The sequence below is a fragment of the Sus scrofa genome, chromosome 17 (genome assembly GCF_000003025.6).
Source record: "Sus scrofa isolate TJ Tabasco breed Duroc chromosome 17, Sscrofa11.1, whole genome shotgun sequence".
NCBI classification, from domain to species: Eukaryota; Metazoa; Chordata; class Mammalia; order Artiodactyla; family Suidae; genus Sus; species Sus scrofa.
This window is the reverse complement of record NC_010459.5, coordinates 62,754,256-62,780,622: the sequence shown is the minus strand read 5'-3', so window position 1 is coordinate 62,780,622 and position 26,367 is coordinate 62,754,256. Positions and strand designations below refer to the sequence as shown.

The following is a 26,367-nucleotide window of genomic DNA, read 5'->3' as shown; positions in this document are numbered from 1 at the left end:
ACAGTCTCCAGAAGATGGAGGGCGTGTCCTTACTCGGCCAGACAGGTGGGGGTGGGGTCCCTGCCCCCCAGGGGACTCGGGAGGGCCTCCAAGGTCAGCTGTCCCTCAAACGGGATTATGCAGGAATCAGGAAATAAGACATACACCTGGACTGCGGTGAAAACATTTATTTTACACGTTATCTTTATCACAGGTCAACATTCAGACAGAAGAGACTGGCCCCCGGTGTGCACAGGCGCCAGGGCAGAGGTCAGGCCCCAGGAGGACGAGAGCAGCACGGGGACCACAACGGTTCCCACACCCGCACAGAGCTTCTCACCACGTCGGGAACGTTTCAGTGTAAACTGCCTCCCCCGCCACATCACCCCATTTTCCAGAGACGCGCCGCGGCCAGCCCCCTCCTGGAGGGTGGCGGTGTGGCCCCGTCTTCCTCAGGAACCCGCAGGGTGGGTCTGTGTGCAGGACAGGGGCCCTCTGAGCACAGCTGTCAGACTCCATCTGGTGCATAAACTGGTTTTCATGTTTAAAGAGAGGGAGGGTTTCCAGCCACCTGAGTGTCACAGGGCCGTGCCACCCACCTCTGGGTCAGGAGAGCAACGGGGCCCAGGGAGGGATGGGCAGCGCTTGCCCAGTCGCCGCCTGGGTGGTCCTGCCCCCACCCTGGACTCGCAGGGGGCAGGCACCGGCTCCGGGCGCACAGTGGGGTCGGTGCCGCCTTCCGCGCAAGGAGCAAGACACCAGACACTGAGGCCCGGCTCCCACCGCGACTCGTCAAGAAACCAGAGGCCAATTTGGAGCCGATTTTTATTGTACTTGTTGCTTCGCCACTGGATAGCAGCAGTCACGCCTGCTGCGTGATATATACATATACACATATGTACACACACTACACCCACACTACGCCCACACCTACAGCAGACGACGCCAACCGTGCTTGAAACGACAGGAGGAAACGGAGCTGGCTGCCAATTCCACAGGAGGAGGAGCGCAACAGGTGAGTCCCGGGTCACAGAGTTCACAGCTCAGAAGCCGCCAGAGGAATGCGATCAGGCCCGTTGCCACAGCCTCCAAGCTGCCCCCCGGGCGCACGCACTGAGCCAGGACAGGCAGGGCTCTCCCGGGCGCACTCCCTCCAGATGCTGACCAGGCCGCCCCGGACGGGCTCCCCGGCCAGCGGTGTGGACACGCCGCCCGCCCCGCCCAGCGCGCCCAGGCTTTGCCCAGCGGTCCCACTCGACTGACCAGAGAAGCGGGAGGGCTCACAGCGAAAGCAGCGGGAAGCAGGGTAAGGCCCGAAGGCCCGGGAACCAGTCACCACGCACAAACAGAGACGTGCACAGCCCTGTCCCCACCCACCCTCGGGTCCCCCAGCCCTGGCCACGGCGGGCCACCTAGCGTGAGGCCCACAGCACGCCTGTCCCCACCACGACAGGCAGAGAGCTGTCCTTGCCGAGCACAGGCGCGGCTGCACCCCTCCAGACACGACACTGCTCCCCAGAGAACAGACAACCACGCGGGCAAAGGGCACCCGGGGACCTTGGTCTCCAGCCAGGAGGCGGCCTGCGAGTGTGGACAGTAGACCCCTGGGAAAGGCTTCTGCCCCGGACCCCAGAGAGGACACGCTTCGGGTTGGGTCAGGCGGGGGGTGGTCCAGACCCGGGCTCAGCTCCCGGGGGCCTGGGCCTCGGGGCAGCATCAGCATCGGCTTGAGGGCTGCTGTCATCACTCACCACTTATCTCATTTTTACAAACCCCACAGGGGACGGGTTCGACCCAGACCTGCCCCTCCTTCCCACGCCACCCGGGCCTCCAGGGAGCGTCATGTTTCTAGGAGACGATCCGTAAGATTCTAGAACCGAAAGACCCCCGGCAGGGGACCACTGGCGTGTGCCACGGGCCTCAGTGCTTCTGGACACAAAGCAAGAGCACAGACACGGTGCAGGGGCGGCTTCCTGCCCGAAGCTTTGAGCTGGGTTCTTGGCCGTTCGGGGCAAACAACTCACTTCCTAGTTATTTCCAGAGACAGCAGGAAGACTGGCTGCCTCCCCCTCGGGCTGGACTCCTGCTGCTGGACGGGAACTGGCAGTGAAGACCGCCCTGCATGGGGCCTCCTCCCCGTCCTGGGCGGTGAGACAGTGCATTTCCTAACCCTCCCAGCAGCCCAAGCCCGGGGCCCTTCTAGCTCAGTATCAGGGCGCACCTCCCTCACTGGACACCTCCGTGATCATCCTCCCGCACAAAACCCCCAACAAAACGGGGCCTCCCCCAGCACGGCTCCTGGAGTGCTCGGGCCACGGCGGCGGCGGCGGGGGGGGGGGAGGGGGAACAGGGGACGCCGCCGATGCCGCCAGTGACTTCAGGTGCGTCTGACCTCCCTGCGTGCGGCCCCCACCCCGTCCTTCCCACTGGCTGTTCCCTCGGCTCGTTCTGCAGAAACCCGGCAGTGTCACGCACAGGCCAGGCAGGAGCGCCCTCCCAGGGCTTCCGTGGCCTGGCCGCGGGCAAACACGCTGAAGGGCCCAGGGCCTCCTGGAACCCACCCCTCTACCCAGAGTGCGCCTTTGGTCCAGCTGGTCCTTCCTCTGAGTCCGATGCCTCTAGCTCTACCCGAGCCATCAACACCAGCCAAAGGGACCATGCGAAGGAAGGGGGCGGCTGGGCGCTCTGGGTGGCACAGGGGAGGGCTGTACGGCCGCTCGCCACCGGCAGCCAGGACTCTCAGCCCCCGACTCCCGAGGCCCGGGCCACTGCTGCCATCTGCGATGCTGAGGGGGTCCCGAAAGGGCCAGGGGGTCCTGCAGAGATGTGGGCGAAGACAAGGTGCGGGCGGGGGGAGCGGGGCTGCGGGAGGGGGCCCTGTCCATCCGGCCCGTGGCCTGGGCAAGTGCGGGACCGTTCCCACGCCTGGTGAGGGGGCGGGGACCGGCCTCAGGTCCGACACGGCAAGACTGTGGTCAGCAGAGCCTCCTGCAGCGACCGCCACAGCCGCACACGGGGAACGCCCGCTGCCAGGCCGAGCCCACAAGGCGAAGAGGCCGCACAGACTGTCCTCGGGACCAACACCACGGAAGGGCCACGCCGGGCGGCTGGGCCCAGCTCCCGCCAGGCGCCTGAGTCCAACGGCCCTGCCTGCGGCCACACGGTCGTGCACAGAGGGCAGCGGGCAGACCCCACAGCTCCCAGCCTGTCTGGGCCCGCCTGGCCGCGAGGCGCCACGCGGGCCATCCACCCAGGGCACAGACCGGACTGAAAGCCCTGAGGCGCCCCCCTGCCCCCGCCCCGCCGGGTGAACACGGCCTGGCTGCAACACGCCCACAACACAGACGGACATGGAACAGAACCCATACATGCTGTCAAAGAAAGGAACAACAGAAGACCGTAGCTAAACTGCTTTAAATACTGCATGCTACGCGCTTCGTGGGTCGGGATCGACGGATGGCGGGCGGGCACAGAGGCGGGCGGGCGGGCGCTGCCCTTCCCGTGGCCGGAGCGGCTCCCGCGCCAGCTCTGTGACTACAGTTCATGATTCTAAGGTTGAGCGGCCGGCCGGGCGCTGACCCTCTCGTTGCAGCTCTTCCTGAACTTAGTTGAACCCGTCGGTGTGGTAGCTGGGGTGCGAGTCGGCCGTGAGCTGGGTGGTCTCCGTGGCCGAGGCCGGCTGGACGGCGATCGGAGCGTCTGCGGCCTCTGCAAGCAAAGCACAGGCGCCGGCGTGAGGGCGGGCCCGCAGGCTGCACCGCGCCCCGTGGCCCGAGACCCGCTTCTGGCGGCGCCTTTGGCGCCTGGCGGCTCCACTGGGGTCCGAGGTCGTAGGACAAGCGCTCAGCGGGGAGAGGCCACCGTGACCTGCACCCCCGACCCCGCCCCACCTACTCGGTCCCTGGCGCTGTGGCCCCGCAGTCCGCCATGGGGACCGCCCTCTGCGCTGCTGTTACCTCCAGCGTCCGCGTTCACACAACAGTCCCGCCGCCACCACCAACACTCCCGCACAGTGTCAGTGCCCTCCTGTTTGACGAGACAGGGCGACACGTTCAGGGCCCGCCCTGGCCCCGCATCGCGCGGCGGACAAGGGCGGGCGCTCACCCCGCTCGTCGGACTGCAGCTGCGCCTCCAGGTCCTCGGGGGACACGTAGAACTCGGTCTCCTCGCCGTCAGGGGCCTTGGGCTTGCACCGGCCGCAGCAGCAGTTGAAGCAGCAGCACAGGCAGCAGCAGCAGTAGCAGCAGGTCAGGAGCCCGCAGAAGACGAAGAGCGCCTGCGGGGAGGGAGCGGGCTGGGCGGTGGGCCCCCCGGAGCTGCAGAGGGCCTGGGCCCACGGGGCTCCCTTCCACTCAGGCAGGGCAGGCGGACGGCCCGAGGGGAGGTGCCCCAGAGGCACCAGCATTTGGAGCAAAACCAGGAAGCAAAGACAAGCAAAGGTCTAAAACCGTAGGGCGCAAGCTGCCCCGCCCGGCTCTGTGAACAAGGGCAGAAACGAGCCGCGCCCGCAAGAGGGCCGTCTGCTGTCCCACCACAGGGACCCGAGCGCACCCGGCGGGGGCCGCCCAGCTCCGGCGCTCACCTTGGCCCACCAGCTGGACAGCACGAAGTAGGTGTTGACGTTCTCCTCCCCGAACTGCTCGGCCACGTAGAGACCCAGCGAGCCGTACTTGTCGTAAATGTTCCTCTTGGTGGCGTCGGTCAGGATGGCGTGGGCGTTGTTGATCTCCTTGAACTTGTCTGCCGCCTCCGGGTTATCGGGGTTCTTGTCAGGGTGATACTTCAAGGCCAGCTTCCTGCAAACCAAAACCATCTCCTGGTCTTGCATGTCACGCTCCTCAGGGGATGGAGGCCCAGGAGACGCGCTTACCCACCCCCGTCTCACAGTCCAGCCCCCCGCACAGCCCCCGGCCAGTCCACGCTCAGGAGCAGGTGCCCGGGTGAGAACCGACGGCGGGCAGCTGCCCCGGGCCTGCCCCGCTGCTGCCCCCTGGTGGCCTGGCCACTCACTGCACACCTGCGGGCCGCCCGGCGAGACAGGCAGGAGGGCGCAGCAAAGCCCACGCTGTGTCTGCTAAGGAGACAGAGGACCTTACGCATCCCTCACAGGCACCTGGCGCGGCACAGCTCAGCTCGGCCAGACCTGCCCTGCGGAGCCGTCTGCTCCAGGGCAGAGGGGTGCATTATCCCCAAAGCACTACTTTTGGTTGCTGAGAAAACATTAAGACAAGTGAAAAGCTATATAAAGAGACACACTCCACATTCAAAGATGCAATGGGGAGTTCTTGTCGTGGCTCAGCGGTTAACAAATGCGACTGGCATCCATGAGGATGCAGGTTTGATCCCTGGCCCTGCTCAGTGGGTTAAGGATCCGGCGTTGTGTGAGCAGCGGTGTAGGCTGCAGATGCCGCTCGGATCCCAAGTTGCTGTGGCTGTGGTGCAGGCCGGTGGCTACAGCTCCGATCGACCCCTAGCCTGGGAACCTCCATGTGCCGAAGGTGCGGCCCTAAAAAGACAACAATAGACAAACAAAACAAAACCCCAAAGATGCAAGGGAACTGGGGCCGCCTAAACAGTGACCAGGCCAGGAGGGCGGGCAGGGTTCTCGGCACAGGCAGGCACAGGGCGGGAGGCGCAGGCTCTCACCGATAGGACTTCTTGATGTCATCCGAGGTTGCATTCTTGTCCAGCCCCAGCACGTGATACAGCGACTCCCCCGAGGTGGACAGTGAGCGCTGTCGCTGGTCTGCCATGGCAGCCTGACCTACAAGAGCGCAGGCCAAACATCAGAAGGTACGCAGCCACCTGCAGGTGCACAGCTGACGCGCCGGACCCCGCTCGACTGCTTCAGCAAAAAATCACACTGCGTGGAGTTCCCGCTGTGTCTAGTGTCCGTGAGGACACCGGTTCAACCCCTGGCCTCGCTCAGTGAGTGGGTGAGGGATCCGGCGTTGGTGTGAGCTGTGGTGTGGGTCGCAGATGCGGCTTGGATCCCGCATTGCTGTGGCTGTGATGAAGGCCGGCAGCTGCAGCTCTGATGCGACCCCTAACCGGAGAACCTCCATGTGCCTCGGGTGCAGTCCTAAAAAGCAAAAACAAAACAAAACAAAACAAAACCCCACACCACCTTGTGGGGTCATGATGTACACACAGAACATATTCGACTACAGCAGGAAGGAGGGAGGAGTGGTCCCGTGGGGGCGCATGTTAGGGGCAGTTTCTAATCGTGCAATAACACTGCCCCTAAGTAGATATAAAACTTCAGTGTGATTAGTATCTAGAGCAACCTCCACACAAAGACGCACTGAGACGAGATCCACTGGGGTGTCTCTGGCAGTGCCAGGATGCACGTCTGATCCACAGCCTGGAACAGCAGACGAAAGGATCTGGTGGTGGTGCAGCCGCAGTGTAGACCACAACTGGGGCCCGGATCTGATCCCTGGCCTGGGAGCTCCACATGCCACAGGGCAGCCAAAAAAAAAAAAAGAAAAAGGAAAAGCTACGAGGAGGAGTTCCCGCTGTGGCTAGGGGGTTAATGACCCAGCTTGTCTCTGGGGAGGCACTGGTTCAATCCCCAGCCTGGCACAGTGGGTTAAGGATCCAGCATTGCCGCAGCTCTGACATATGTCCCAGCTCTGGCTCGGATTCAATCCCTGGCCTGGGAGCTTCCATATGCTGCAACTGGTGCCAAAAAAAGAAAAAAAATGCAAGGAGGCAGAGTTAAAAAGCTGAAAGGAAAATGAAACGCTTCAGACTCCAATAAAAGAGACTGTCGGAAGGGATAAAAATGCGAGACCCAACTACACACTGTCTGCGAGAGACACACACACTTCAAAAACAGCTTCGGAGTTCCTGTTGTGGCTCAGCGGTTAATGAACCTGACTAGTATCCATGAGGTCTCGGGTCTGATCCCGGGCCTCACTCAGTGGGTTAAGGATCCAGCGTTACTGTGAGCTGTGGTGTAGGCTGCAGACTTAGCTCGGATCCCGCGTGGCTGTGGTGTTCGACCCCTAGCCTGGGAACCTCCATGTGTCTCAAGTACAGCCCTAAAAAGACCAATCCCCCCCCAAAAAAAACCCAAAAAAAACCCTCAAAACGCATTAAGTACTGACTGAACTAAAGGGAGAAACAATTTCACAGTCACAAAAACTTTAACACCCCCCCTCAGAAACCGAGAGAGACACACACACAAAAGCAGGAAAAAGCCAGCACTGAGAAGAATGCTAGCAGCCACCATGACCTCAGTGGCGCCTTCGTGACACTTGGCATCTACAGACTCCACACCGATCAAAAACCACGTAGACGCGTCACACTCTGGACCTTCAAACAAGTTCCCACAAACTTAAGGGGGCTGACATCACAGCCCGTCCGCTCTCTGACCCGAACAGGGTCAGCACCTGCTGACAGGTGCCCAGGAAAACCTTGAGAGTCTAACACTAAACCACACGCATGCTCATCACTCATCTAATAATCCCTGTGCGGTTACTGGCTACTACTTAGAAGTAAACTGGTGCAGGCAGAGCTGCCAAAACTCAGAAGCAGCCAGGACGTCCTCCAGCAGGTGAGACATAAACGGTGGAGCATCCAGACTGTGGGCCACGATTCCGCCCCAACGGAGACGAGCCTTCCAGTCACGCGAAGCCAGGGAGGAAACGCACGTGCATTTCGCTAAGTGAAAGCAGCCACCAATCGGAAAGGCCGCAGACTGTGTGACTCCAGCTCCACCGCGTTCTGGAAAAGGCAGAACTAGGGAAACGGTAAAAAGATCAGGGGTTGCCCGGGTCAGGGGTGAGGAAGATGAACAGGCAATTTTTCACAGGGACTTTTCAGGGCAATGAAAGTACCAGATGCTACGGGGGGGATGCGTGTCCCTCTACCTGGTCAAAATCCACAGAACCGGAGTTCCCGTCGTGGCGCAGTGGTTAACGAATCCGACTAGGAACCATGAGGTTGCGGGTTCGGTCCCTGCCCTTGCTCAGTGGGTTAAGGATCCGGCGTTGCCGTGAGCTGTGGTGTAGGTCACAGACGCGGCTCGGATCCCGCGTTGCTGTGGCTCTGGCGTAGGCCGGTGGCTACAGCTCCGATTCGACCCCTAGCCTGGGAACCTCCATATGCCGTGGGAGCGGCCCAAGAAATAGCAAAAAAAAAAGACAAAAAAAAAAAAAAAAAAAAAATCCACAGAACCTGCAACACCAAGAGTGAGCCCTGATGTGTTCCGCGGACTGGTCAGCACGTGTCAGGGCTGGCGTTTCACACTAGTGCACGGTGTGCACACAGCTCGTGGAGGGGGCGGGGATTCCGGGGAATTCTACCTTCCCCTGGATTTTTGTGAAAACCTAAAAGCGCTCTGAAAACTGTCCTGATACCCTCGGAGACAGAGATCACGACGAACCGTGAAGAACAAGGACCCAAGGACACGAGCGTCTCCGGCAAAAGCCGCCGAGCAGCTCAGTGGGCCGCAGAGCAGACGGCCTCGACGCGCCTGGCGCAGCCCGAGGCCAACGTGCAGAGAATACGCGAGTCCGGAGCCTGCGGAGGCAGCAGCTCGAGAACAGGCATCCAGAGCGCATTGGTCTGGGAGGCAGAGAACACAGCCCACTGGGAGAAAGCAGTCAGCAGAGGAGACAGACCCAGCTGGGAGGGCACACGAGGGCGGAAACCGAGGCCCACCGGGCACAGCGCCACGGCCCTGCCAAGACGTCCCGGGCAAATGGAGAACTTCCTGGAACAAAGCAGCTTTCTAATCGAAGGAGAAGAGACCCTCGGCCTGGGGTGCCATGGTCGACCAAGTGCAAGGTCAGAAGAAGGGGTGGATACAAGCATTCGGGAAAAGCATGCTGGGGTTGCCATCACAGAGCAGTGGAAACGAATCCGACTACGCCATGGGTGCGATCCCTGGCCTCGCTCAGTGGGTGAAGGATCTGGCGTTGCCGTGAGCTGTGGCGCAGGTCGCAGATGTGGCTTGGATCCGGCACTGCTGTGGCTGTGGCGGAGGCTGGCAGCTGCAGCTCCGATTGGACCCCTAGGACCTCTAGCCTGGGAACCTCCATATGCCGTGGGTGCGGCCCTACAAAGCCAAAAAAAAGAAAAAGAAAAAGAAAGAAAAGAAAGTATGCTGGTACACCACCGTGATTCAGTTATCTGAGGAAGGAGATGGAGAAACAGGCCGGGGTGTGATGAGAAGATGCTGGGGCCAGGCTGCAGCTGGAGAGCCTGGGACCCCTGCAGGCGGCAGGGTCCTCCCACCTCCTGACCACAGCACTCGGGTTATCTTCCTCCGCGTGGGGTTCCTTGAGCTGGCAGTCACGGGCACTCGGCTGAGGGACCCCAGGTGAGCCACCTGGGCCCTCAGCGTAAGGGACGATGACACACCGCTGAGGGCAGAAAATAAAATGAGCCCCACTGCCATCTGAGCGACAGCGGGCTTTGCCATCAGGGCGTGAGGACTCAGTGCCTGGTTCTGAAGGCTTCTCGACACAAGGACCCCCCCGCCTCCTGCAGCCCAGGCAGGCCTGCACAGGACCCTCGACCCTTGGTGGGTGGCAGGCCCTTTTTCTGACGCTGGTGAGGTAGTGGCATAGTCTAGGCCACTCTCCATCACTAAGTATTCTGTCCATTTAGTTCACAGCAGAGGTACCATGACTTTGTCTGGTTTAACGACAAGGAGCTAAGTGGTTTTTTTGATCCTTGACAACTGCTCTAGAAACACCAACCTGACAAACATTTTTAGTCTCAGTGACTCAGCACCTACTAAACAGTTGCTGGCTTTCAGACCCCATCCCTAGAAAAATATCAATAACACCTTTGCGTCTGCTCTTTAAAGCAAATGACCAGACATCCTGCGGCAGTCAGCTACTTAATTTGACTAAAGAGAACTCCCTGGGGAGCTTGCCCGTCTCACCCCAGTTGTGACTCACCAGCACCACTTAAGAGTGGCTGAGGGCCAAAGAGATGCCACTGCACGAGTGTGGCATCTCCCGTCTCAGAGCCACCAAGGAAACACATACCCTGGAGGAGTCGCTAGGCAAGCCACTCTGCTGTATCACCTGCTGCTGCTTTTTTTTGGCCTCACCTGCATGCAGCACACGGAAGTTCCTGGGCCAGGGATCCAACCTGCACCACAGCTACAACCAGAGCTGCAGCAGTGACAATGACAGATCCTTAACTCACTGAGCCACCAGGGCACTTGAAGATTTTCTTTTTTTTTTTTTTTTTGTCTTTTTGCCATTTCTTGGGCTGCTCCCGTGGCATGTGGAGATTCCCAGGCTAGGGGTCGAATCGGAGCTGGAGCCACCGGCCTACGCCAGAGCCACAGCAACGCGGGATCCGAGCTGCGTCTGCAACCTACACCACAGCTCACGGCAACGCCGGATCCTTAACCCACTGAGCAAGGGCAGGGATTGAACCCGTAACCTCATGGTTCCTAGTCAGATTCGTTAATCACTGTGCCATGACGGGGACTCCAAGATTTTGTTTTCTTAATTTTTCTTTTCTTTTTTTTTGGGGGGGTGCAGGGGGCTAGAGTGTACAGCAGCTTGACATGGGATCTAGATTCCCAGAGCAGGGACTGAACCCAGGCTGCAGCAGGGAATGCACAAAGTCCTAACCGCTGGACCACCGGGGAGCTCCCATTTTCGGACGTTTCTATAGTGAGCAGGTATACTTCAACGATTTAAAGAAATAAACGTTTTTCTAATACAGGAAAAAAATAACCATCTTACAGATTTTGCCCGAGGAATAAACTGCGGACTGTCCCCTTGGCGCCTGGCTCGTGCCACGGCCTCCATGGTGGCCGTTTCTTCCACGCTCTCGTGTCCTGCCTGCTACCGGCCCCTCTCCCCCCGACCCCCACGTTCAGCACCCCAGGCACAGAGCTCCAAGCTCATCACCTCAAGAAGCCCCAAGGGCCTTGGGACCAGGTATTCTCCGCACAGGCCTTGAGGCCCTGAGGTCCAGGACGCGCCTGCTGTGGTGAGTGGGGGGTCCTCACCTAGGTCTGTATCCCCCCAGGGGGATGAGACAGAATTCAGTGTGTGGTTTTTGTGAGCTTTTTTTTTTTCTTTTCTGGTCTTCTGTCTTTTTTCAGGGCCGCACTTGTGGCATGTGGAAGTTCCCAGGCTTGAGGTTGAATCAGATCAAAGCCGTAGCCTCAGGCCTACACCACAGCCGAAGCAACGCCAGATCCGAGCAGCGTCCGCGACCTACACCACAGCTCACGGCAACGCCAGATCCTTAACCCACTGATAGAGGCCAGGGATCAAACCCACAACCTCATGGTTCCTAGTCAGATTCATTTCCGCTGCACCACGAAGGGAACTCCAGGTTTGGTTTTGTTTTGTTTTTTTGCATTTTAGGGCCATGCCTGTGGCATATGGAAGTTCCAGGGCCAAGGGTCAAACTGGAGCTGCAGCTGCCAACCTACACCACAGCCACGCCAGATCTGAGCTGCGTCTGCGACCTACGCTGCAGCTTGCGGCAATGCTGGATCCTTCACCCAGTGAGAGAGGCCAGGAATCCAATCCACATCCTCAAGGACACTGCGTGGGGGTCTTAACCCACTGGGCCACAACAGAACCTGGGCCCGTTTTAACTACATTTCGAAGGTGCTCTCAAGCCCCAGGGCAGGAGTCGGAAGCATCGTACCTTCAGAAACCAGGGGCACCTGTGCAAAGCTGTGGTGTGCCCTGGCGACTGCCAAGCAGACCAGCAGCTGGGCACAAGCGGGAACAGTGAGACCCCACAGTCAGGCTTGCCGACCGTAGGAAGCAGGGATCAGGTAAGAGGGAGGGTCTTCTGGAAGATACACAGTCTGTCCCCCTGTCACCAGCCCACTCAGGTCCTTCACCAACAGCCCACTGGCTGCAGCACCAAAGCCCAGCTCCCCGGTCTGCCTGCCGAGGTCCTGGAGGACACAGCCTCCTCCTGCCGCTGCACCCGCTGGGCCTCATGGCCTGATACTAGCTCGGAGGCCAAGGCAGTGCTGCCCAGAGTCCTGGGCTCTCCTTGCCACCCTGCCCCCTGGTCCCGGAAGGCCTGTCCCAGCCACTCACCCCACGGACGCACGGCAGAGCCCTGCACATTCTATGAAGCCGCCCTGGGCCTTGAGCATGTGTCTGTGTTGTTTGCTCAACAAATGTTTACAAAGCTTCTGCCACGTCCCACACTCTTCCCTCAAAGCTGGGAATTTAGCAGTGACCAAAATAAACGAAACAGACAAAAAAATCCCTGTCCTCACGGGCCACGCTTGTGCTTCTCAGGAGACAGACACCTCCGGGGGAAAGGGACAGGCACACGGAATTGTGCCTGTGTTTGCAGACGCAGTCTTGGCATGCGGCGAACGTTGCAGAGTTGCTGTTGAAGTCAAACCACAATCAAAGGAAGCAGTCAGATACCAGCTTTGAGATCTGAAAACATCTGAAAAGGAGGGCTCTTCTGGTTCTGCTTAAATACTTTCTCATGTCGTATTTGATGCACAGAAAGGAATGCATGGACCATACAAGTCAGGACACAGTGAGAAAGACCACAAGCCCGTCCTTCAATTTAAAACTAGAAAATTACTGGTAACTGTGAAACTTCCTGCATTCTCCCCACACGAGAACCAATATTTATTACAATCCCTTAAATTTAAAAATTTTCTTTTTCAGCCACCCTGTGGCATATGGAGTTCCCACGTCAGCGATCAGATCTGAGTGGCAGTCACAACCCAAGATGCAGCTGTCCCAGGGCCGGGGATCGAACCTGCGTCCCAGTGCACCCTGGGTCCCAGTGCCGCTGATCCCGCTGCGCCACAGTAAGAACTCCTACCATCCCTTCCTTTAAAAAAAAAAATCTACCTCATGATTCTCCCCAAACACTATTCTGTTTAGGTTTTTTTTCCCCCCTTCTTGGCTCCACCCATGGCATGCGGAGGTTCCCGGGCTAGGGGTGGAATCGGAGCTGCAGCTGCTGCCTACGCCAGAGCCACAGCAAGGCCAGATCTGAGCCACGTCTGCGACTTACACCACAGCTCATGGCAACGCCGGATCCTCAACCCACTGAGTGAGGCCAGGGAGGGAACCTGTATCCTCATGGATACTTAGTCGGGTTCGTCACTGCTGAGCCATGACAGGAACTCCTTTGGATGAGAGGTGTTCAGATCTAGTCCCCTAGCAGCTGTCAAACATACACTACAGTACCGACTGCAGTCAGCACACTGCACACCCGGCCCCGCGACGCTGGATGTGTAACTCTGAGTCGACACCTTTCTGCCCACCTTCACCCGTTCTGCCCATTTTCTTCTTCAACCCAAAATTTACTTAGAGGTCTGTTTTCCCCAGGTAATCTGTGGGATATATACCCACGTTTTTACTCCCGGATCCCACGCCCTCTGGTCAGGCAGCACGGCAGCCTCTGTGTCATCTCTCTGGGACTGACTTTGCTCAGCAAGCACACGGCCTGCGTATCAGTGACTATGAGCTCGAGTCATCACATGTGTGAAAACATCTATATTCTGCCCTAAAGCTAAAATCACATTTTGGGCATAGAACTCTAATCCTAGTTATTCCAAGCAGGTTTTTTTGTTTGTTTGTTTTATTTGTTGGTTTTAACGGCTGCACCTGCAGCACAGCATATGGAAGTTCCCCGGGCCAGGGACTGAATCCAAGCGGCTGCAATTGGATTCTTAACCAACAGCACCACAGCAGGAACTCTGACAAGGAGGATTGTAAAAGCAGTTAGAAGGTAATCCCTTGAGCCACACCGCCTGGTGTGCAGAGAGGTTTGCTCCCCACGCCCCCGAGGACAGAAAGTGGTGGCCTTCCCACGGCCACACTGAGGACGCCGCGCTGTCTCTGGCGATGCTCCTCAAGATGCAGAGGTTTCCAGGCTGCCCCTGGGTGCTCACCAGCCTCCCCGCACACGGTGGGCCGCCCCAGGAATGTGGCTGGACAGGCAGCCTAGAAAGCCACTGTGTTGCCAGGGGCAGAGGACAAAGTGCCCAGAGGAGAGCTCCAGGTCACAAAGACAGTACATCATACAATAGGCAGTCTGACAATACGACGCTAAGGAGCTCCCGTGGTGGCACAGCGGAAAGGAATCCGACTAGGAACCGAGAGGTGGCGGGTTCGATCCCTGGCCTCGCTCAGTGGGTTAAGGACCTGGCATTGCCATGAGCTGTGGTATAGGTTGCAGACGCGCCTTGGATCTCATGTTGCTGTGGCTGTGGTGTAGGCCGGCAGCTACAGCTCCAATTGGACCCCTAGCTTAGGAATCTCCATATGCCATGGGTGTGGCCACAAAAAGCAAAAATAAAATAAAATAAAATAAAACTAAAAAATAGAAATACAGATGCTAAGAAAAAGGCTGTGAGGAACCTGGGGAGAGAGGAGCCCTACTCTAGAAAGAGAAATGTAACCAGAGGAAGGAATCCAGGCTCTGAAATAAACACTGTTTCCACAAGTGGAAATAATGTAAGCATTTTATGGGTTTTCAGCAATAATGTTACGGAAGGCAAGTGTACTGTTAGGAAACACAACCTGACCTTCTCTGCCTTGACAGCGTAAAGGGACAAGGGCAGCAGCAGTCAGAGGAGGGGAAGAAAAGGAAGAAAGGCCGACACCCTCTAGCCAGTCCGAGGCCAGAGCCCTGTCACACGGGAGACAAGGATGCTGCCACCTCCAGTCAGGACAGGGGACCGGTGATTCATCAGGTGACGGCTGGGGAGGCAGTGGGAAGACACAGCCGGCGAGACGCCCCTTGGGGGGTGGGGGGGTGCGCCCTGGGGCGGGCACTGCTGCTTTGTCTCCTAAACCCACAGAAGCGAAACCTTGCTACCCACAAAAACATTAAAGACAAAACACAACCGGTGTTTCAGTGACAGCTGACCTCTCTTCTTCGAAGGAATCTTCATTGAAAATCCATGATGAACCTCGTAAAAACCTGCCAGAGGACATTCAGGAAGCAGCCGGGGCTGGAGCACCTGCTGCCCTCAAGACAAGGGAGGGCCACTGCTGGGGACACTGGGACACAGCAGTTACAGTTTGCACGTGCAATTGAACCGTCATCGATCCCAAGAGATGTGAATGTGCTGCCCGACGGGAGGGACTGGCCACCACTGAACTCCAGAGACAGATGAGCACAGAGCGTGAGGCAGACGCAGAGCTGGCCAGGCGCACGGAATCACGCCGAGGACCGCCGTCCTGGTAGCCGACTCCTGACCTGAAATGAACTCCAAGTGTAAGGAATCCCCCAATTCTTTAGGAAAACAGAGGAACCCTAAAGCATTCACCTTTCTTCCTTAAGTCTAAGAAGAATGAAAAGCCACAGTGATGCTGAACCTTAAAACAGGGAGAATTAAGTGAGAAAGATGAAGCCTCCCATGTTACCAACTGAGCAGCGCCCCGCGCACCGGCATCCCCTCCGTAAAGGTCCACTGAGTTCATTTATCACTAGGGACTCACGTCCAGGAAGCAAATGGACCTTTCTTTCCTAAACCGATGCTCGTGCACGAGTCAAAAGGAAAAGGAGATCAGACGCCGAGGAAAATAACTATAAACATGTGCGTGAACACGAGGCGCGTCAAAGGAGCTGAACATTCTCCAGCGCCTACGACTCGCAGAGGCGATACCACGGGCCGTCGCGGAAGGGGGCACCTTCTGGCCTTGCTGCTCAGCCTGCCCGAGGGGCACCCGGCAGGGGTGAATCGGGTGACACCAGGGAGACCCCGGGCACGAGGGCAGGGCAGCACTGCCTCTGTGTGGGAGCCTGAAACAAGCTAGAACCCTGGCATCCGGAACAGGGTGGGCAGATCCAGAGCACTTCCAGCAGCACAGCCCTGGCGCCAGCAGGCACTCGCCTCTGCCCAGGGCTGGAGGGAAGGACCCCAGGCAGACCACTGCTACAACCAGACACTTCCAGACACCTTCACATGTCCCCAGTCTAAAAAGAAACCAGAGAGCAGCCGACAACAGTGTTTTGCAGGGAGGGGGAGCAGTGGAGCTACTGGGTTGTTGGTGCTCCAGCCTCATCACACCTAACGTCTCGGGGCACTGCAGCCACAGGCTCTTCAACCCAGGCAGCTGGCTGCTGCCCTGGGCTCTCTGCAGACTGGGCCTGAGGGTAGCACACAGACCGGGACACACAGAGGAATTTGCACCACGACAGAAAGGCCATAATGTGTCGGGCAACCAAGGACAAGTCCATGTTCGTGACTGCCTACCAGGAGGAATTGCCTCATTATCTGGAAATCTCACAACGTTCAAATCCTCAACTTCAAAGAGTCCCCACTGTGGCTCAGTGGTAACAAACCCGATTAGCATCCATAAGGACATGGGTTCAATAATCCCTGGCCTCGCTCAGTGGGCCGAGGGTCCCACTGGTGCCATGAGCTGTGGTATAGACCTCAAGACGAGGCTCAGATCCTACGTTGCCGTGGCTGTGGTGAAGACTGGCAGCTGTAGCTCCAAATCGACCCCTAGCCTGGGAACTTCCATATGATGTAGGTGTGGCCCTAAAAAGACCAAACAAAAACAAACCCCCCAAAAACCCAAAATACAAAAAAAAAAAAAAATCCTCAACGTTGAATAACCTGTGACAATACTTGTGACCAAAATCATACTGTCAATGTCACAGTCACTCAGGAGAATGGAGGCTCCCACAGGCTCAGGGCAGTTCACTGTGTAACACTGACAATCAAGGACCCACCGCGCTGGCTGCAGCCCCACCCCCAAACCAGAATGAACGGGAGCCCGTGACACACACAGTGGACGCGAGTGCGTAAAGATGTGCCAGATGCCACCACGATGCCTTCTGTCTCCAAAATGTGCCTGTGAGAAACCGCATGCCTTCTCCGCACTGTGACACCCCAGCCAGGGCGGCTCCATGGGACAGTCCTCTGGAGAGGGGCCAGCCCAGTGCTTCCGACTGGTGGAACACCTCTGACGAAGGAGCAGACATGGCTTCAGAGCGACTGACTCCCGGCAACCGTAACCCAAATCAAACTATTCCCTCAAATCTGGCACGAAACCAAGCAGAAGGTGCACGAGCCACACCAGGACAAGCCAACCTGAGAGACGCCTGAGGGCAGAAGCACTAAGTGTCAAGACACGTGCGTACACTGTCACAGCTGTTCTGTGACAGAACTTGTAACTACCGCTCTCAATTCCAGGGTGGCAGCTACAGTGGACACATGCCTGGCAGGCGCAGGCCTTTAGGCGCATTGCCGGACAGGTCCCCACGCCGGCGTCAGTGGGGACAGTTCTCAGCCACTTGCCCAGGCTGGAACCTGGCCCTGCTGCTCAGGGGCTACGACCTGGGCAAGTGACCCATCACCGCCATCCGCCGTCCGCCATCCTCCCTGTCCAATGGGGATGGAAGCAGCCTGGCGCCACGTGTCTGTGAGCTGGCTCGTCGTCAGGGGGCCGGGAACCCAGCAAGTACCAGCTACCACTGTCACGGCCTCCAACTCACAGATGAGAAGACTTAGGTTGGAAACCACGGACTCATCTACTCAGGGTGACTCTGCCAGGGACCAGCGGGACTGGGATTCGGATGCAAGCCTGAGTCCCAGCTGTCATACAATGGCTGACTTTCCCTAAGTTTTAGAAACGAGTTATTCCTCCCCGCCCTGAGCACAAAGAACTTATTTTCTTTCACTAAAGTGTAAGTTTTACCTCAATAAGACACTACCTTAACTGTGTTAGTACAACAGACAGAATGTAAACAATGTTTACAACGCTGAAGAAAAGGTTGGTTACATTTTACTTAATTCTCAGCTTGAACGCTACTATTAATTACTGTTGCATACTTTTTTTTTTTCTTTTTTCTTTTGTCTTTTTAGGGCTGCACCCTCAGCATAGGGAGGTTCCCAGGCCAGGGGTCCAATCGGACCTACAGCTGCGGGACTATACCACAGCCACAGCAATGCCAGATCCGAGTCGCGTCTGCAACCTACACCACAGCTCACAGCAACATCGGATCCTTAACCCACTGAGTGAGGACGGGGATCGAACCCGCAACCTCATGGTTTCTTGTCCGATTTGTTTCCACTGAGCCACCACAAGAACTCCCACCTTTTTTTTTTTTTTTTTGATGGGTGCACCCGAGGGATATGGAAGCCCCCAGCCAGGGATGGAACCCAAGCCTCAGCTACAACCTATGCCAGAGGTGCGGCAATGCTGGATCCTTTCACTCACTGTGCCAGGCTGGGGACTGAACCAGCGCCTCTGCAGTAACTGGAGCTGCTACAGGTGGATTCTGAACCCACTGCACCACAGTGGGAGTGCCCCGTTGCATACATTTCAAAAGTAAAATGGACAGTTCATGAACGTGCCTTACTGTCACTTGCCTTTTAAAACACAGAAGACCTGCCTTCCAGGCTTCAGGGGCTGGCGTCTCGTCGGGTGAGACTGCACCGAGCTGCCCTTCCCTCAGGGGGGCTCTGCCCCGTGACCACCACCCAGAGGGGAGCTGTCAGTCGGCTGGATGGTCATCTGGGGGAGGACAGGACAGACCACTGGCCACTCAAGGGAGCAGCAGGTGGGTCTGACCAAGAGACAGGTTTGCCTGATGACACACGGAGACTCTGAGACCAGTTTAAGGTACGCCACGAGCACAAGGTCTAAATCACAGATGCTGGAGTTCCTGTCGTGGCACAGGGGTTAACGAATCCGACTAGGAACCCTGAGGTTGCAGGTTCGATCCCTGGCCTCGCTCAGTGGGTGAAGGATCCAGCGTCACCGTGACCTGTGGTGTAGGTCCCAGATGCAGCTCGGATTCCGCGTTGCTGTGGCTCTGGCACAGGCCGGCGGCTAGAGCACTGATTAGACCCCTAGCCTGGGAACCTCCATATGCCCTGGGTGTGGCTCTAGAAAAAGCAATCAATCATCAATCAATCAATCAATCACAGATGCCGACAAAGGTCTGCACAGGCCTCCGAAGGAGAGCAGGGCTGAGAGCACTGCAGTCTGTGGGCCGGAGCGAGGACTCGGTGTGATCCCGAGCTGGGTGGACAGGCTGGCCAACCGGGCACCCAAGCCAGCCCCTCAAGACGTCGTGTCACAGTTACCCTTGCCACGGATCTGTTTTTGTTTGTTTGTTTTGCTTTTCAGGGCTGCACCTGCTGCATATGGAAGTTCCCAGGCTAGGGATCGAAATGGAGCTGCAGCTCCCGGCCTACGTCACAGCCACAGCCACGCGGGATCTGAGCTGCCCTTCGACCTACACCACAGCTCGTGGCAACACCGAATCCTTAATCCACTGAGCCAGGCCAGGGATGGAACTCGCCTCCTCATGGATGCTCGTCATCCCGCTGAGCCCCCACGGGAATTCCATGGATCAGCTTTTACAAAAGAAAAGGCACGGCAGATGAGACAAGTGTGGAGCTATGGATGCCACACACACACCAGGGAGAAGGATGTTGTGGGTAACAGTCAGTTAGGGTCGCGCAACCAGGCGGGTGAGGCAAGAGGCAACCACCGTGTTATCGGGTGAAGGGGGCGGAGGCTTTATCTGGGCTTGTTCTTGAGGCTGCCCCTTTGTGGGGGGGGGGAGTCTGTACATTTCAGTTTCCTGATCTAAACTAACGGGTAACAGCTACCTCGCAAGGCAGTCCTGGGGATTACGGCTGATGTGCACGAAACAACCCTGGCCTGGCCACACATCATTTCCGAGGCTTTGCTGTTAGGGGGAGGGGAGGCATCCTCTCCTGACAGCAAAACATAACCGTTTCACACAGGAAACACCTCTGCTTGGACAAGTTAAGAAAGACTTCATAGGTAATCCTTTAATTACAGACATTCTAGTTTAATCTCAAAATGAGAAACCGGACCATTAAAATTGCATGGGAAGAGCCTCATGAGTCACAGTACACGGTAAATACAGCACAATACAAACTGTCATCCGGGGTGTTCCTGCTGTGGCACAACAGGACTGGCAGCTCCTCTGGAGCACTGGGACACAGGTTCGATCCCCAGCACAGCACAGTGGGTTAAGGATCCCTCACTGGCCGCAGCTGTGGTGCAGGACGCAACTGTAAGTCGGATCTGATCCTTGGACCGGGAGCTCCATATGCCACCAGGCGGGCAAAAAAAAAAAAAAAAAAAAAGGAACAAAAATTGTTATCCAGAATACAACTTCTTTTTCAGTTAATTAAAAAAAATAGATGTGGGAGTTCCCACTGTGGCACAGTGGAAACAAATCCGACTAGTATCCATGAAAATGTGGGTTTGATCCCTGGCCTCACTCAGTGGGTCGGGGATCCGGCGTTGCTGTGGCTGTGGTGCAGGCCGGCAGCGGTAGCTCTGATTGGACCCCTGGCCTGGGAACCTCGTACGCCACGAGTGCAGCCCTAAAAGGCAAAAAAAAAAAAAAAAAAAGCCGTGGACTGGTTTCCACATCTTAAAAGGTCCATTTATCACTACATTATCACTATTATCACTATTTACTTAAAATTCTTAAATAACAAAGCAGAATTTACTGCAACTGGCAAAACAAACACAAACACACACACACACACACACACACACACACGCCTCAGACTTCAGTATCCAACCTACAGCAGCAGCTCGACAAGCACCAAAGTGTCAAACAGAAGGTGTTAAAAACCCCGTGCGGGTGAAGACAGAGCCGCGCGTTGCCAGAGCAGGTGACCTTGGTGACAAAAAGAGTAAAGCCTGTATGTTTGACCCAGACATTTTCCTCTAACCGAGAGAGAGAGACACTCTCACAGTTAAAGACACTCCTGCCTAACAACGGAAAGCTCGATGGGACGCCTCGATAAAAATCAACCATTTGCTCTGCTGCTAATCCCTGCCAATAATAGAAGGAAGCAAAACAAAGCCAGACGGTGGCACGTGCTCTCCTGCAGAGCCGGCCAGCTCCTTCGAGGCCGGCTGCCCACGATGCCTGGGGCTAGGAGGTGGCGCCCCGGGGTCTTGGGCCTTGAGCACCCGAATTCGTCACCCTTGAAGCAGGCTCAGAGCGGGACAAATCCCAGTTCCGCTTTCACTGTAACGTATTTCCACTCAGCCCAGTGATAAAGAGGCACAGGACAGGGCTAAGAAAGGGCTGGCCGTCGCAGAGATAGCTGGGGTGGGGCACAGATAGGGCAGCAAGTCAGCATTCCAATCCTCTGAGTCCCGGGACTGCAACTTCACAACCAATTGGTATAAGTTCCTTAGAGGCCAGCAATGAAGAGGCCAAAGGGCTGTGCATTTCATCTTGCAAAGGCGGGGCAGCCGGTGTCACAGTGCCGGGGAGGCAAAAACCCAAAGGACAAAGAAGTGATCTGTAACCGTGAGGGTAAGGAGGGCGCCCGGGCACTCACACATTCAAGGACTCGTCACTCACAACGTGCTTCAAAATAAGTTACAGATATTAGTCGGGTTTAACATGTCAGGAATAAAAGACTAAGGTTTCTGCCACAGAACTAAGATTTTTTGTCTTCAATTATAGTTGACTTACAGAGTTGTGACAAGTTCTGCTGTACAGCACAGCGACCCAGTCATACATATACACACATTCTCTCTCTCTCTCTTTTTGTCTTTTTTTACCACTGCACCTGAGGCACATGGAGGGTCCCAGGCTGGGGTCAAATCAGAGATGTAGTTGCTGGTCTACACCACAGCCACCGCAATAGCAACATCACATCCGAGCCGCGTCTGTGACCTACACCACAGCTCACGGCAACACCGATCCTTAACCCACTAAGTGAGGCCAGGGATCGAACCTGCATCCTCACGGATGCCAGGCAGGTTCATTTTGGCTGAGCCACAAGGGGGACTCCATATACATTCTTCTTCTCATTTATCTTCCATCATGCTCCACCCCAAGACATAGGACACCTTTCCCTGTGCTGTACAGAAGGACCTCACGGCTCATCCTGTCTAAATCTAGCAGGGAAGTTTTAAAAACCAGTTGTGTTTTGGAACGAAGTGGACCTTCCATGTGTACAGACAACTCTCGAAAAGGAAACCACTTCAGAAGGCATTCTCAAGAGTTCCCTTGAGGCACAGCAGATTAGGGATCTGGTGTTGTCACTGCAGTAGCTAGGGTCACAGCTGTGGTGTGGGCACAGCCGCCCAAAAAGGGCATTTTCAGTGACATCCCAAACCTGCTCTCACCACACACTCCGTCTTCAGACAATGAGATATTGTACCTCATTTCCGCAATTTCGATGTGAACTACTAGGATTTGCTAAACTCTTAGAATTTAAAACAATTCTTACCTACTAACGACCAAAACCTACTGTCTGCCAGCACCAAGAACGGAGGCATAACGCACCACTTCAGCAATAAAACATACTTACACAAAATTAATGCAGAGAATGAGGAAAGAGAATCTAAACTACAGGTTGTCTGATAATCTAATCCTTAAATCTTCTGGGTTGAATTCTGAGTGACCGATAACAGACCAGCTGTTAATCCGCTTCAGGGGACGTCATTACCTAAGAACTGGCCCTGGTATCAGGACAGTAAAACCAGAACCGTTCCTCCTGCCGAGGGCAGCATTTTCATAAAACGTGACGACTGCCGTTTTCAGCCTCCCTACCACTCACACCTAGGACGCACCTGCCGAGCTATCTTGCCCTCGACCATCTTCTGCCAGCTCCTCCCCCACACGCAGTAAGAGAGGTACCAGGACCCCCACTCAGTGAGTCCAAATCTTGGCCTCTTGCAGGAGGGAAAGTCTGGCACAGACCCTGCTGACACCCAGACCGGACGACTGCGACGGAGCAGGAGGGGTCTGATCTGACGCGTCCAGCCAGATCACCACATCACAGGAAAGCGCCTCTTGGGGAGAACGCTGTGCGGAGGGCACACCAAGAGCCCAGAGTCTCTGCTCTGCTTCCCGCCCTGAAGACACAGGGATCTGTTTCCCGACAGGAGACCTGGCTGCCCTCATGGGCTGAGATACGGTTTGCCCACAGCGTTATACCCTCCAAGCCCTGCGCAAAGTACTTAAAAAAGGAGTTAAGTTAAAAAAGGAATTTTTCAAGGGTGATAACACCTGTGTCCATCATAGCCTCATTTTATTTTATTGTCTTTTTTTTTTTTTTTTTAAGGGCTGCACCCAAGGCATATGGAGGTTCCCAGGCTAGGGGTCCAATGGGAGCTACAGCTGCCAGCCTGCACCACAGCCACAGCAACGCGGGATCTGAACCACCCACGTCTGCGACCTACACTACAGCTCACAGCAACACCAGATCCTTAACCCACTGAGCGAGGCCAGGGATCGAACCTGCAACCTCATGCTTACTAGTCAGATTCATTTCCTCTGCGCCACAACGGGGAACTCCACATCATGTGATCATTTTAAATAGAGAGACAAAGTCTCACCTTAGATAAATCCCACCTTGTCCCCTTACCCCAGCCTCACTGCGCTTTAGTCACTGATTCAACAAACACCTGTGGAGCATTCACTCCAGCCCAGGACCAATGCAGGCATCTCAGGCCGGAGCCCTGGAGAGGCACCATCAGCATCCTGTCAGGCGGGTGGTCAGCCCAGGAGCCAGTGCGGAGGCCTGACCTCAAGTTCTAGGTCTGGGACTGAGCACAGAGCACCCATCCTGTGTGAGCGAGGGGCACTCAAGAACAAAAAGGGCTGAGAGAGACCCAGTGCACTGACAGAACGAACGAAAACCAAGAAAATAAACTCACTCTGCGTGAAGATTCTGCAAACGACTCAAGTCCTTTAGTCACAAAGCAGGATTCAGTGTGCTCACAACAGCCTCACAGCAGAGAGCGAGCCGAGGGTCAGGAACGGCTCACTTCCCTGTGACTCGAACAGTTTACTGCATCTCACGCCACTTCATCAACAAATGAACAGCATGTGGGCTTTACCTGGGGCGGGGGGCGGCAAAGACAAAACTTCTAAAAGCATCGTTATAGTGGCAGATCAGACAAAACCTTTTGGTTCTGAGCAAACTCGAGACTAAAAGTGGCAAAAAGATTTACAGGGAAGTCCCGCACAGATCACCTCTGCGCCCTGCCTCTGGACTGGCTGTCCTCTCCTGAGAGGGAGCTGACTTGCCACGGACCTCCCTCAGCACCCAGCGCCCAACTATTCAGCACTCACCCACAACGACTTCCCAGTGACAAGGTCGCTGTGCTGCAGAGCTGCTGCTAAGCTCATCACTCTCCTTCATTCGACCAGTGTTTACCGGGCACAGAGTGTGTGCCAGGAACTGTTCTTCGCACCAAACAGCCACCCTGTGGACCTTACCCCACAGTAAAGGATTACGCGTAACAAACGTACTAAAGAGACTTCAGAAGAATTAAGTGCTGTGGGAAATTAAACAGGAAAGGGAATCAGGAAACCGGAGGTGGCGAGCTGGAATTCTAGGTAAGATAGGGAAGGCCTGCCCTCACTGGGCCTAAGAGTGAGGAAGTGAGGGATCCGGGCAGATCCGAGGACAGAGCACATGAGTCTGTTGAGAGAATGGCCAAGAGGCCATGGCGGTGGGGGTCAGAGGGTGGCAAGGGGCGTCCCTCCCCAACAAAGGTGCCCACCCAAGGCCACAGGCTCCAGAGCCGAGGTCCCTCAGCAAGGCTGTCTCCTCCACATGCAGACCTAAGCGTCTGCTCACCACAGATGCCCAGGTGGTCTGCTTTCGCCACGGCCAAGGGGAACAGGCGCAACACACACGACCCTCAGATCCCAGGGCTAGTGGAGGCACCTGCCCCACAGCCAGAGCGGCTCCTACAGCCCTTGGTTTGGCCACAGGCCCCCAGAGGTGCCCGGGGTCCCAGAGTCCTGACAGGTCAAAGGAGAGCTGCTGGCTCTCAGTTATAAAGTTTCCCAAAGCCCTTAAGTCCTGCCTCATAGCGTCACCTCTCATTTGACAGATGACACGATGCTGACACTCACGACAACACTGAACAAGAGAGGAGCAAGAGAATAAACATAAAATCTCAGAGCTTTGCCTTTAGGCAACCAAGTCACAGACGGGCCAGTACACTTGTTTTGTCATTAAGATAGTTTGTAAACAGACAGAGGTGTCCAGCACGGCACCCATTAGGCTACGACCGGCTGGTTAAAATGTCTCCTTATCAAACCTCAACACGAAAATCAAAATAAAACTGAAACTTTTGCTTCCCTTCCTGTGTGGCACAACCAAATGCACTCCGATAAATCGTCTCAGGCACATGAAAAAGGGGCTCCTTAATCCAGCCTCTCAACACGAACAAGTTAGAACCTGAAGGGAAGAGCTCCCGACACTGTCTCCGCAAGACAATACACAGCGATGCTCCAAATAATGTCCTTGCGACGCAGAGAAAACACTTCTTTCTTACCAGGCCGACGATTCACACCCCCGAGATTAATTTACAGCGCGTCAAGGAACAAAGCTCACTTCGCCGAGCTCCAAGCGTGACCCGGGGACAGGTTACGTGGCTGCTGCATCCGGCGGCTCTGCCCCCCGCGGCCCCCTGGACAGGAAAGCCCCTCCCCAGGGCGGTGGGCGCCCGGCGCACACGCCGGGCCCTGGGCCCTCGCCGCCGCCGCCGCCGGTCAGGTCTGGCCGACCACAGCGCGGGCCCGGCGGCCTGGCCACGGCGCGCGCCCTGGGCCTCCCGGCGCCTCTCCGGCCCGGCCGCCGCCCCCCGCCCCGAGCGGGGAGGGAGGGAAACAAGGAGGGAGGGGGTCGCCGCCATTTCCGGCTACGGGCGCGCGGCCCCCCAGCCCGCGTCGCGCCCCCCTGCGCCCCCGCCCTCCTCCAGCCGCCTCCACATCCCGCCCCCAGTCACCGCGAGGCCCCCGCCCGGCCTGACGCGATGCCGCGGGCCCGCCGCGAGCTCACCTGTCCGCGCGCCCGCCCGCCCGCCGGCTCCGCGGCTCTGCTCCTCCCTGCGCAGCGCTGCTGGGCAGCCGGCCGACGCGCTCCTCAGCCGGGGCTGCGCCTCGGGACCCGGCGGCGGCGGCGGCGGCGGCGGCGGCGGCGGCGGCGGCGGCAGCGGCGGCGGCGGCGACGGAGTCGGCGGCGGGGGCAGCGGCAGAGGGCGCGGGAGCAGCACCGGCAGAGGCGGCGAGGGCGCGCACGCTCACGCACGCTCACGCACGCACCCGCACCGGCGCGCGCGCTCCCGGGAGGACGTGGGCGCCGGTGGGTCGGAGCTGCGGGCTGGGCAGGCCGCGCGTGCGCTCAGAGCGCTGCGCAGAGGCTCCGCCCACGAGGGGCAGGGCCCGAATGACAGCAGTGGGCGGAGGCTCCAGAGCTCCCAGCGGAGGCTCCGCCTACTGAGGGCGGAGTCCCGAGTGCCAGCCCATACGCGGGTGCTCCGAGAGCTGTGGGCGGAGCTTGCACCGCGGAGCCGGAAGCCTCCACCGCCCAGCAGGGGCGGGGCCGAGACGCGGGGGCGGGGCCTGCCCGCCAGCGCTTCAGGTAGTGGCTAGTGCGCCGACAGGTGCTGCGGT

At 57.2% G+C, this 26,367-nt stretch overlaps 2 protein-coding genes across 9 annotated transcripts; both read right to left on the bottom strand.

Annotated features, from left to right (window-relative positions):
* Positions 153-1,889, bottom strand: LOC110257381. Its single transcript, XM_021077612.1, has one exon. It carries the CDS (start codon positions 1,721-1,723, stop codon positions 1,016-1,018), a length of 708 nt encoding a protein of 235 aa, XP_020933271.1. The 5' UTR covers positions 1,724-1,889; the 3' UTR covers positions 153-1,015.
* On the bottom strand, positions 153-25,993 carry DNAJC5 (DnaJ heat shock protein family (Hsp40) member C5). Of its 8 annotated transcripts, none has more exons than XR_002339937.1 (6): positions 25,754-25,993; positions 5,626-5,743; positions 4,562-4,775; positions 4,084-4,255; positions 3,936-4,005; positions 153-3,687 (listed from the first exon to the last, which is right to left on the bottom strand). XR_002339937.1 is itself a non-coding variant. In XM_021077608.1 (5 exons), the coding sequence occupies exons 2-5, from the start codon at positions 5,730-5,732 to the stop codon at positions 3,584-3,586; spliced, it is 597 nt and encodes a 198-aa protein (XP_020933267.1). In that variant the 5' UTR covers positions 5,733-5,743; positions 25,754-25,989; the 3' UTR covers positions 153-3,583. The 8 variants fall into 8 exon arrangements, 5 of the variants coding, with proteins under 5 accessions (XP_020933267.1, XP_020933269.1, XP_020933268.1 ...); XR_002339938.1 differs by lacking the exon at positions 25,754-25,993 and adding an exon at positions 23,613-25,225; XR_002339936.1 differs by lacking the exon at positions 25,754-25,993 and adding an exon at positions 6,285-6,425.

Bases quoted from the DNA above. Each gene is read 5' to 3' on its own strand.
- LOC110257381 (XM_021077612.1), bottom strand. From the start codon at position 1,723: ATGACAGCAGCCCTCAAGCCGATGCTGATGCTGCCCCGAGGCCCAGGC.
- DNAJC5 (XM_021077608.1), bottom strand. From the start codon at position 5,732: ATGGCAGACCAGCGACAGCGCTCACTGTCCACCTCGGGGGAGTCGCTG. The intron at 4,776-5,625 runs GTGAGAGCCTGC...TTTGGTTTGCAG, and splicing joins GACATCAAGAAGTCCTATCG to GAAGCTGGCCTTGAAGTATC. The intron at 3,688-4,083 runs GTGAGCGCCCGC...CTTTGCTTGCAG, and splicing joins GCTGCAGTCCGACGAGCGGG to AGGCCGCAGACGCTCCGATC.